Raw genomic sequence first — 12,628 nt, forward strand, 5'->3', positions numbered from 1 at the left:
CACACAAGGTTTGGGACTGTGTATTAGGAGAAACCTCCCCATAAACAGTGTGGGGCATTGCAACAGATTGCCCGGAGATGTTTTGCAGAGGTTCCCTTGAAGGTTTTCAAGGGCCAGCTGGGTCAAGCCCTCAGCAACCTTGTCTGATCTTGGGAGTTGACCATATCTGGGTTGGACCAGGGACATCTCAGCCTAAATTACTTTGACTCTATGAAATCTAATTGTCTAGACTCATCTTAATTGCAGTATTTCAAAGCTGATCCTTCTTTCTCTTCAGCAAGAATCATTGATTGAAAAAAAAGTAGTCTTTAAGAAATAAAGCCTTTGTGGACTGCTTCTTCATGTTGCTGGAAAAGCACATGGTGTTTGGGAGGACTTCTGATGGCACAGTGTTGAACTCTGTGTTCACTAGGCAGACAATCAGAAGACTAAACAGACACAAGACAGGCAAAAACCTAAAAAGCAAAGAAAGACAGGTGTACATACCTGTCTTACTGACTGTATTTTTTATGTGCATACTTTCCTGTAAGGAAGAGCAATCGAAAGTTACGTAAGTGAAAGCACCATGTACTCGAAACCCTCGTAGATCTAGGCATGTCTTAAGAAAATAGCTTTTGCACTTAAATAACTGCCATTACATTAATCATATCTCGATGATAAATGCAGTTTTCCAGATAGAGTAGAGTAAGCTGTAGTAAAAGCACTAACCATTTCAAAACTGCATGTAATTTAGGGTATTAATGAATTTAGGGTGAACCACTTAGTCCCATTTTCCTTAGTTATGTTACTGGAAAGCCCATCTGAAATCATGAAGTTATGTATAATTGTGTATATTATAAAATATTTTTATTATTATTATTTCAGTTACTCTGTTTCAATCCTGCATTTTTCTGTTGTTCTCTCCAGAGCTCTGGAGCTTCAGCCATTTTCCCTTAAGCCTCTTCTACGACGGGCAATGGCCAATGAGTCAATGGAGCGGTATCGACAGGCATACATTGATTATAAAACAGTCCTACAAATAGACAGCAGCATCCAAGCAGCAAATGATAGTGCTAATAGGTAACTCCACTTACAAATTTTCTGATATGAGTTAAAATAGAAAAGTAGACCTTAAATTTGTTTGTTTTACATGCTCCCTCTCTTCTGTATCCCTCGTAGTTGTCATCACAATTAGTATATTAGAGGACTGACTGTTTCATTTAGTTGTTTTCCCATAATTTCACAGTTTTCCTCTGCCAGCAGTAGGTAAATTTCTGTTTTTTAAAAATGTAATATTTTAAAGTTGGGGGTTTTTTTAACTAGTGCTTCCACTTGTTGTCTTTCCTAACTTGTATTTTTTACCATATAAAATAATACTCTGAGGTCCATACTTTTTCTCTGACATTTCTGTTTGCTTTTCTTATTAACAATCTTTCTGTGGCAGTTGAAGATTTATGTTAAGCATGAATCATTCAGTATTCTGCAGAGGTGTAAAAAACATAATTGAATATTATCTTTGACTTAAGTATTAATCTTCCAGCATTAATTCTTGCTGCCAAGAGAGGTTTGAATTTGTATAATTGTATTTTAATAGTATAAAATCAGAGTGTACACACTATTGTAATTGTGTTCTCATCAACATAGAGTAAGTACATAAGTGTATGAATTATAGGATTTTTCCATTCCCTTTTCTTTCCTTTTTTCTTTTAATGGACAAAAAAAAGTATATGTGAAAGCAGAACAGCCATTAATCGTTGAGCAGGAACACACAAGCATGCGACTTTTAACAATGGAATCTAGTACCTTTTTTTTTTCTGTTTAAGGCAAGGCCATGAACACTTGCACTATTACTTCATTAAAAAGTCCATAATATCTTTCTTTAAATTCTGCTTATTTGGCCAGAGAAGATCATGATGCTTTATCATCTGCTCTTACAATTACTGTTTTTGATAACACAACAAATAGTTACTAATCTCCTGTATCTATGGTGATAATGGAACACTTGGATTGGTGAGATAATTGCTTTTCCTGGTATTTATGTAATTATTACACTTCTTAAAAATCTTGTTGGCTTATTTTATCTGCAGATATTCTTTTAATATTTCTCCTTGACTTGTAACTTGCTTACTAATAAGCTTATCTCCCTTTTTCCCCTTAACACTCTTCCTTTTCTCCTCTCTAGGCCTTCCTTATGTTTTTAGCTTCACTGCTCATTACTCTTTCCTCCCTGGCAACCCATCACCTTATTTCAACTGCTTCTTCCTTCTTCTCTTCTGCTGGTAATTCATTTTTGCTTGCAAATTGTTAGTTTCTAAAGCATAGACCTCCTGCGTAATTGAACTTCTACTATAATTTTTCTTTAATATTCCATCACTTATGAATTCAACTGAATACCAAAGTATTCATTTTAATTTCCAAAGTAAGAGACCTTTCTAAAAACGAATTTTAATAAAACATTACAGTTACTGTGCTGCCTTTTAACTTAAAGGGACAACACCAAAATGTAATTTAATTTTTTTTTTAATATTAAGAATATCACGTCTTAACAACCTGCTTATATTGGAGGATTTCTTGTTTTTTAAGTTCCTCTGGGAAGTTGGATGGTGATGCTGTAGGAAGCTGATAGGAAAAACTCATCATCCTACTTGTGTACCAGGGTGGGTTTGTTGAACAATGTTAAGGCTTGTCTCTCTGTGGTTACATATCTAAGCAGACTTTCCAAAAACCTTAGAATCAAATGCATATCTTTAATGTTCATGTAAAAAAACCTGTAGACTTTTAGTATCAAACCTTTACCTGATCATTTTGCAATTAAAAGGAGACAATTTGAGTGTAAGTACAAACAAGTATACACAGTTATTTGCTTATCTTGTTTATTAGATGATGTTGAATTGTGTCTTTTATTGGTTCCTGACGTGACTTTTTAGATAAATTGGAAGGACTGTTTCTTTTAATGGTGTGTGACAAGTAACTGGAAATTGCATTTCAAGCATGCTTTTAATTAGTGGCATTTTCCTAGCTTTGTGAACATCAATGGATTTCCTACTTTGTGTATTTTAATCTCCTCTTGAGTGAGTATTTTATTATTTGCTTTTCACAGTTAGAAATACAGAAACTCTAACGTGTAGGAATATATTTATGCATTTCCTCTTACTAAAAGGAAGTTTCATTCCAGTTGTCTCAACTCCTTTAATATTAGTGAGGAAATTGCATGAGATAGCTGTATTCAAGTAGTATGTTTTTTACAGCTGTGTTAGATGGAAATGCACCTGATATAAAAAATTTTAGGTTTCTTTGCCATAGTATCAATGTGACTTTCTTTGCTACTCAATTCAGAATTTTCCTCTGTTAAAGTGTGTATTAGATTTATGACCAGTTGAACTTGACTCTTAAGCTTATGTTGAGATTAGATGATGTTTATCTCACTGTTATTCTCATAATTGATTAAATTTGTTGTTGTTTTTTTTTTAAAAAATTACAAAATTTCTAATGGAACCATGAAGTCTCATGTGGCTTCACTTACTATGTTAACTTAGGTCTTCAAAATGTAGCACAGCAGTGGGAAACTCCCATTTGAATGGAATTTGGATTGAGCCTCTCATGGACTGAAATAGTTGACTTATATATATGTGTTGGTTTAAGAAAGACTGAACAGTTTTTACATACAATGAAAATATTTTTAAATGGGGATAAGGAGTGATCGATTAATGAATTTGTGACTATAAAGCTCTAAAATGCCACTTAATGCAGGCTACATTGTGACCTGCATTGGTTATTTAGACAATTATTGTTTCATTTGACATTTGCAAAGTTAGGTACGACACTTTGTCTGAGGATATTGTAATCTACACTTGTTATAAATAACACCTATGAACAGCTGAGAAGAATAAACAAAATAAATACATCCATTTTTTTCATATTTCTTTACTGGATGTGGTAGGAAGCATTTAGAGCTTAGTTGCAGAAATCAGTCATTGGCTTAAATATTAACAGGTCTTGTCTTCTAAATACCATTGACAACTGTGAAAATATTTTTTTAAATTAGTCTGAATAATTGTTCAGTTGTTTTTTGAAAAATTAGAACATTGCATTATTTAATTAGGGTGTTAGTTATTGAAGTGTGAGTTAAAAATATGAAAAGTCATGTTGGTGGGGCTGTTCTCTTTTAGAATAACGAAGACATTAATAGATCAGGATGGTCCCAGTTGGAGGGAGAAACTGCCACCAATTCCAGTTGTTCCAGTTGCTGCTCAGTTACACAGGTGGGATGGAGGAAACTTCACTTCAGAGAATAAGCCAGGAAGTACTATAGACATCAACAGAGAAGAACAATTGGAAATGAATTGTATGTATGACTAATGCAAATATATATACAAAAAAAGAAAATAATTTTAATTGAAAGATGGAATATGTTTTAGTAATGTCAAAGAAACTGCTTTAGAAAATACTTTTCAGAGACCTTTGTGAAAAGCCGAAGTAGATGACTGTCATTTACATGATTGAGTTTAATGTGCTTTATGGAGCACAGGTATGATAATTTTTTTAAACCAAGTGATGTAGTTTGCAGCATGTAATTTCTGAAATTATATAAAATCAGCAGAAATACTCATCAGCAGTATATTGAGTCATATAATGAGCATCAGGTATAGTTATATGTCTGACATCATAGCATAGTTATAAAACAGTTTTCCCCCCAAAAAACACCACCCAAACAAACATCCAACTTTGACAGAAGACATTTAGGAGTCATCTTTCAAAGATGTCAGTTCTGCACTTGTCTATACATAATCACTGAGTGCTAAACTCTAGGAAACTAACTTCCTTCCTGATTTTTTTTCTCTTCATTGCAGTTTCCATTTTTCTTCTTCAATAAATCAGATGAAGGAACCTTTCTGGTTCATATTTTATTGACATTAAACATTCTTTTTGCAAAGGCCTTAACTCAATGATATTTTTACTCAAGTATTAATTGGTTTCCCTTTGAGTTTATTTCAATATAAACAAAAGTAGTGCTGAGGATACTCTCCCCTTGATGAACACAGAGGTGGCTGTGGTGCATAAGTGGGCTATTGGCCAAATGTGTAACAGTGATGGGGTTATCTGTCCATGATGCATTGTTGCAATACTGAATGTCCTCTAAGTGCTTGTCTCAGTCTGTTTCAAATAGAGCAGGCTTTGGTTAGGCTTTGATTTTAGAAATGTTAAATGAAGGCTGTGTAACTCTTTTCTTCACTGAAGGACGGCTGACTCTAAGGTTCTGGTTGCCTTCTCAGGGCTCTGCTGCATGTGAGACCTGACAGTGGTAGCTGGTGCTGAAAGCCTGCCAGCAACAATGTTCAGTCAGCAGTTAAAACTTACTGTTGGCTGACACTTTTTTGCGACAGTTGTGTCTTGTTTTGTGTGTTGTGCAACCTGAGTTGTAATTTAGTTTTGTGTTTCATGTAGTTTCCTAATTTTTTGCCGAGTTCAAGTTTTCTGGCATAGGAGACTGCCATGTTTTTATAAAAGAACTCAGTGAGTTTAATTATTAGTTAAAATTGACAGGTTATATACAGTGTTGAAAACCTGAAGCTTGGCAAGGGGCTTATACTCTTTAGCAAGGTGCAAAAAGTAGATTATGATTTACTTAGAGCTGTGTTGGTACTTACTGTTTGCTCACAACAGAGACATGAAACGCAGTCAGGATCTGTTTTTGCATCACAAACACAGCTAAAAATTGCAGTCTAACCCAAAAGCATATGAAACAAATGATGTGGAGTTAAGAATGAAAGGCAATTATGCAATAACACAGTATTGATAAAAAGAAGTGTAGTTAGGTGTTTCCAAGTTCCTCAAAGCATCTTTTATACATTGTTATTAACACAGTATAACAGATGTAACTCCGACTAATGCAATGATTTGTTTGTCATTATTGGCATAGTAATTGTGATAGTTACTTGCAGGAGGAACATCAGATCAAATTATGGCCACCTTGTGGTATGATGGTAGAGATCTAGAAGGTCTTTAATACTGATGATTAAATCTCCACCATTGCAAGTAAAACTAACAACTCAGTGGAGATAGGTAGGCCCTCTCTACCCTCTAGAAGGAGAAGGTAGAAGGAGAGAAAAGCTTAGAGATTTCTATTGCATTCCCATTATTTTCACCCTGGTGCATGGGGAAGTATGTGTTGAACCAAATGTAGATATGGTAGTTTATCCCTTTCTTAGAGCAGCAGGGAGACAGGGGACAGAAATGGCAATGTGCAGACTGATAATGACACTCCAGTTGCCAGGCTTTTATTCTTAGTCTGCACAGATAATTCAGCAACCCTTAATGATCTGACCTTCTTATGTAACACTGTGATCCCTTTGTGATGTAGGTGAGGAAGCTATGGAGAAATTCAAGAGATTGAAAAATGAAGGGAATGATTTTGTAAAAATGGGGGAATATGACGAAGCTATAAATAAATACAGTGAATGCATGAAGTTAAATGCTGAGGAATGTACGGTCTACACTAACAGGTAAAGATCCAAAATCTAACTCTGCTTTGTGGGATATATTTTCTCACTGCAAATAGAGATTTTACATCCCGTCAGTAACTATTGTGAAAAAGGAATTTTTTCCCCACTTGATAAGTATTTCTAATAACAAAGCTGATTTTTTGTTAAACCACATTATTTTCCAAGGGGAGGAAGTATTCATGTCAGTGATATATATCTTAAAATCCTTTATCTAAATAGAATAAGCAATAGTAAAAGTTACAATTAGCATAGCATAGTGCAGCATTTTTTGAGAATACTGGCATGATTTGAATTAAAAACTTAACATGCAGTAGTAGTACCTCAAATATGAAGAGTAATAATTCAGAGAAAATGTACATTCTGAGAAAATAAAAGTAGGAACACAGTCATACATCAGTATTATTTTAAGGGTTGACCTAATTCTGTAGTATAATTCTTTATGCTGTAATCTTATCAGCTTTCACAAACTAAGAAGGATTTGATTAGATCAGTAGTTGAATAGGAGACTTCCAAGTAATAATTAAGTGCAGAAAGCAGTATTGTTTATTTAGTCTAGAGCACTTTTTTACCCAGAATGGCTGTAAAATAATCTGTATTACCACTATATTATAATATTATTATTATTTATTATATTTTATTTATCATTTTACATTAACTGCTATACTGTCATATTATCCTAACATAGCCTCTGCTTTTAAAATACTTGCATATCTGCCTAACTTTGAACCTTAGTCATACTTGAATTTTGGCTTTTATTGCAGGAATTGCCCTCTCTAAATCCGTCCAGTGATGTTCTTAATACTTAATGATTTCGATGTACTTTAAAAAAATACCACATTGAGACTGAATTGTGTGAAGTATTGTAATTAACATTTACGAGTCAGATACTGTTAGCACTACAACACTGTAGAATTTACTTATATTGCAGTGTATTCTGTTTTTCTGTGTTAGAGCTCTCTGTTACTTGAAACTGTATAAATATGAAGAGGCTAAGCAGGATTGTGATCATGTTCTTCAGATAGAAGATTCTAATATTAAAGCTTTTTATAGAAGAGCACTAGCGTACAAAGGATTACAGGTGAGGAAAAAGAACATGGCAGGTATCCTTAAGCACCTCTAAACTTGCTTATCCTCTTCAAAGGCAATGAGGTAGTTGCAGTCGATGGGTGAAAGCAAACGAAGTACACAGTGTGATGATCTATTACTTTGTAGAGCACTTAACATAGATAAAACATTATATAAATATTTTTTCAGCATAAAAACCTGCATGTTGACATGTAATGATTTGAGAAAACACAAGAATATTGGAATAATGAGATTTGACTGGAGATGGTTTAAACAAGTTTCAAATCTCTTCTAATATCCTAATATCCTGAGTATCCCAGTCTTTTCTGTCTGTCAAGGTGTTTACTATAACTTTGCTGGTGAAAAATGGGTTCTCTCCAAGTCTGTCTTTATCTGTCCAAACTAAAATCTCAGGCTGTCTTTGGGCATCTGTTCATGTTTAAGTGCCTGTCATATTAAACCAGGGTTTTAATTATCTTTGTTTTCTCTCTCTTCTTTCCCCAAAGACATTATGAACCTTTGTCAGTAATATACTTGGTGGAAGTGTTGGTATCCAGCCTTTTCCTTTCCATCTGCACAGTGATGTTGGTGTCTGTACAGTGCTTATCTTAACACACAATTCTTAGAGTATTCTTTTACCTGAGCATCATAAATGCGGACTTAGATTGCTCATATCCATCCTGAACGTGACTGCAACTCTCATGTTCTATCACTTGAACTACACTGCTCCTTTTGTCCATCCCTCTGTTGGTTCCCCTTCTTTGGTGATGTTAAATTAGCCCCTACACTTCATAATTCTTTCACAGCAATCCTTGCTCTGCTTGTCAGCTCTTACCTGGTATTAAATTATCAGCTTCTCACTTCTGTTGGCTCTCGATGGCAGCTCTTGTCATCTGCTTCTTTATTAAATGTTACAAGTGTCCTTAAACAAGCATCTTAAGTGCTTTCTTCTGTGTTGCTCTTTGTTACTGGAGGTCTGCCAGATTTCATCATTGTCCTTCAAATGAATGGACTTACCTCAAATTTCTATTATGTTTGATGCCTTAACAAAGAATTACCCTATTGTTTCTCAGCTTTCAAATCACCTGAGGACAACCTGTTTGTGCTTAGCACCAGCCTATTCCCATCCCATGTTGTCATTCCAAATGCAAGTCATAGGAACCAGAGGATCTTTTGTCCTCCATTACAGTAGCAATAAAATTCTGAAAGTTTGATTAATTTTCAAAAAAGGTGAAAAGCCTTAATTTTGTGTAATATTTTTTCTGTAACTGTGCCAAGGTACCTGGAATTAATCACCTCTAACTTTGTTGTTGAACTTGGTAAAAATCAGTGTAAATACGAGTATGTAGTGATTCTACCAGTCCACAAAAAAGGAATTACACACTTATGAAGAATGTCAAGAATTGGGGAAATAACTTCTGCTTTTTTGAGTATTCTAGAAAAAACTGCCTTTTTTGTATTATCGAAGACAACCTGAAACACAGTGTTCATGGATTTCTTCAGAACAGTCTGAGCTGTGGACTCCCAAAATGTTCTGTTGTGGTTCGATTAAATGCTTCATTATTGCTAATTCCAGGGATGTGAGTGATTTGTAAAACCAGAGAAAGCAACAAAAGTGATCTGAAGTTGACAAATGACTCTCTAATGAAGAATTTTAAGAGCTAAAAACGTAGTTTGACAAAGACCTAACTAAGCTGGGAAGTGTTATTTGTATATAAATATCCAGATATTTAACCAGAAAAGCTGCAGTGGAATTTAATGTAGTAAAGGAGGGGTTTTTTAATAGATTTACCAAGATGTAATTAAGGGAAGATCAGGAAAGTATCATGCTTGTGTGATGAATTAGGCCTGTGACGTAGGACACAGGACCCCAGATCTCATCTCCTACAGGTGGTAGTCCAGTCTGGGTACTGCCATCTTGTATGATTTTTGCTGAGGAGTCTGGGAGGCTGCAATTTTAAATCCAGGAGGGTTGGGTGTTCGCTGACCCTTGTTACTGTTTTCTTTTCTCTGTAGGTGTGAATCTTTGCATCTGTAATTCAGATGGTTTAGCTTAATTAGTAGCGGATTTCTGATCTGCAACCTGCATTCATTTGCTAAGGCTGCATAATCCTCATTCTCAGTCTTCCTTCACAATCTAAGAGGCTTCAGTTCACCTGCAGGCTTAGTGCAGCATCTCTGGACCTTGAATACTGGTCAGCAGTATTGAACAAAATACTCTGTGTGTGAAGGAATGAGAGTGACTGGTACAGGAGTGCTTTTCTTACGGTTGAGATGCTGAGGAAATACCTCAGCTGGTACATGAGGATTTTTTTCCATGACAATACAAACGACTTAACAGTAACCTTATGATACTATTTGGGAACAAAAAAATACTAGGTCCCTCACACAAGAAATTATGTTGGTCTTTTACTGTCTGCATGGTCTTTTACTGTTTACTGCTACATTTCATCTATATTGTTGATACTCCGGCCCTTGGGGTGTCTTGATATTTTTCTGTGATATTCCAGTCTTCCTCAGAACTGATGCTATTAACTTTGTCTCTCCAGAAAATTTAGTCTAAGAAAATACTAATTTCTGATGTAAAAATTGGAAATAAAAGCATTGAACAAATGACAAGACTGATTATTGAGGAACTGTGTCCTAATGCCACTCTGTCCCTGTGTTTGTCCTAATCCTGTTTATCCCAGAGTTCATAGTATAATCCCAATCTTTTCAAATATTACCAAAAATTTCACTGTAAGAGATGGTCTATTGGATTGAAGCCCAGGAAGATTAGGTATATTTTTAATCAAAGCTCAATTTAATGCTCTTTTATTGGCAAAGCAAGTATGCAAACTTGCTGGACTCACATTAGTCTTGAAGCAGTGTTACAGTGTAAGCAATTATGCTTAAAAGCAGCAGTCTTCAATAATTTGTTCTTTGATACAGGGAATATATTTCTGAAAATAAATTATTTCTTATTACATATTTAATTGGGAGTATTTAGTCACAAAATATTAACTCAAACTCATTTTCCTTTTTTCTCCTCTAGAGAAATTACAGTGTCTGTATTTAGATATTTTTTCGTCTACTTTCTGTCCAGATCCTAGGATTTTTGCTTTTCTTATTTGTAAAGGACAGTATGGTAGTTCAAACTTACTTTTCTAATGATGATTTTCCCTTCTACTTACAGAATTATCAAGCCAGTGTTGATGATTTCAACAAGGTACTTCTGATAGATCCAAACGTTCTTGAAGCACAAAAGGAACTAGAGGAGGTAACCCAACTGCTTCACCTTGACAGCAGTGCTGGAGCTGGCAGTCCACAAAAGCAAAGGAAGAAAGTAACCGTACAAGAGGTAAGAACACCTGTTCATTTTTTAAAAGCAAACAGTACAGAAGCCACACATTCAAAGAGATAATATTAAAACTTTTGTTTTGCCCATCTTAGCTCTAGATTTTTTGGGGGGTGGGGTTGTACTTTTTGTGTTATTTTGAGGTCATCTTGGAGGATGTGTACATATGATGTTTTCAGTGTTGATTACATTCTATAATAAAGCTTGGACTGCTCTGAAGTATATGGAAAAATGGAAGAAGTCCTTTTAGATGGCACTAAACTTGAGGATATGCTCCTTGTAAACAAAAACTGCATGGACTGAAGTGTTTTACAGAATGCAGCTGTCACGTAGCAGTTTTGCTTGTAAAGTCTGTGCTTCTCAGGCAGCCTCTGGGGCTGTGCTGGCCAAGGTCCATGTTCCGTAGGTGTGCTAGCTGCTCCTGTGCTGGTCCTACAGTTATGGGTCTGAAAAATGAAATCCTACCTTGAAGAGCAAGAGTAAATCATCTGTAGGATCTTATCAAAGAAACACACGATGTAATGTTATGTAGAGGATCAAAATGTCAGCCTCGCACAGTTCAGGGTATAATTAGCTGATGAAAGGATTTTCTCAGTCATCTGATGTTTTTGGATTGTAGCTTTGCTGGTCCTTTAAGAATTTATTTTCCCCCCTTTAATTTAAAAATGTATAGTTAAAATATATAGTGACCAGTCTGTACAGTGATAGTGTAATTTGATAATGTAATTTCAGAATAGTGGTATAATGGAAATGCAGTTATTTATACAGAAAAAGCTTGTTTTCTTGAAATGCTTCACATTGTCACGAGTTCATGGAATTTTATATAATTGGCATAATCTGGGTATAGTGTTAGTTAAGCTCTGAGTTGTGACAAACAAAGGGACCTGGAAAGTGTTTAGAGGAGGTTTGGTAAGTGACCGCATTGCTCAAAGAACCAGCCGACTACATTACTGGCACTGGTAATTTTTCCAGGGGTGGGGCAGGAAGCATTTATGTTTGTGGTCATAATTACAGCTCCCCCTATAGAGAGCCTACGCTGTCTTACCTGCTGTGGTACACAGTAGTTCCATGAAAAGAGACTGCAGAGAAAAGTAAGGAAAATTAGAAAATTGATCTATCATCATTGTGCCATTTTAATCAAGCTATAATTATATAAAAGACAGTCAGGATTTCTCCCTTTATTCTAAGGATTGTTGAAAAATAGAAGAAAATGTCTATAAGTCCAATGCAGTATTTTCAGAAAATGACTAATCCCCTGTACTACACAATACAGTGTCTTCAGACTTCTCAAAATACTTGGCATCCTTTGAGAGACCCTGTTCAATGAGTTTTAGTGAGGTTATACTAATTGCACAACTCTTGATGGCTTGAAATAGATTTTAGCAAATGTGGTTGAACCCACAGTTAATATTCTAGCAACTGATTTATGAAACTTGATACAGGCTGCAATTTCAGAAGTGAAGTGGATATTCAGGCAGTTAACCATGCTGAGCTTTCTCCTTCCACAGTGAGAGTGGAAAGCTTTCTCCTTCAAACAGCAACCTGATAGAGCTGCCATGTACCTGTACTGTCCAGGAGGCACAGCAGAGCAGTGAAACATGGGTGTCTGGTGCCTTAGTTCTCCTGGAACTCCAGTTCTCCTGGAGTCTCCACATTTAGTATATGCATACATTCTTCCTTAGCTTTCTCCCAGTGGTCTTCAGGCGTCTTTCTGCAGTGGAGTGGCAAGTGGTGAAAAGACGTG

The 12,628-nt window shown here is 35.5% G+C and overlaps 1 protein-coding gene across 3 annotated transcripts in view; it reads left to right on the top strand.

Moving 5' to 3' along the window:
• SPAG1 (sperm associated antigen 1) overlaps nt 1-12,628 on the top strand; it is a 41,458-nt gene that overhangs the window by 21,897 nt on the left and 6,933 nt on the right. For all 3 annotated transcript variants that reach the window (XM_017806351.1, XM_017806349.1, XM_017806350.1), the window contains exons 13-17: nt 907-1,059; nt 4,149-4,324; nt 6,341-6,482; nt 7,434-7,560; nt 10,723-10,887. In XM_017806351.1, the coding sequence (XP_017661840.1) occupies nt 907-1,059; nt 4,149-4,324; nt 6,341-6,482; nt 7,434-7,560; nt 10,723-10,887 (763 nt within the window). The remainder of the gene's footprint in view (nt 1-906; nt 1,060-4,148; nt 4,325-6,340; nt 6,483-7,433; nt 7,561-10,722; nt 10,888-12,628) is intronic.

The sequence above is a fragment of the Lepidothrix coronata genome, unplaced genomic scaffold (assembly GCF_001604755.1).
Source record: "Lepidothrix coronata isolate B3197 unplaced genomic scaffold, Lepidothrix_coronata-1.0 Scaffold15, whole genome shotgun sequence".
NCBI lineage: Eukaryota > Metazoa > Chordata > Aves > Passeriformes > Pipridae > Lepidothrix > Lepidothrix coronata.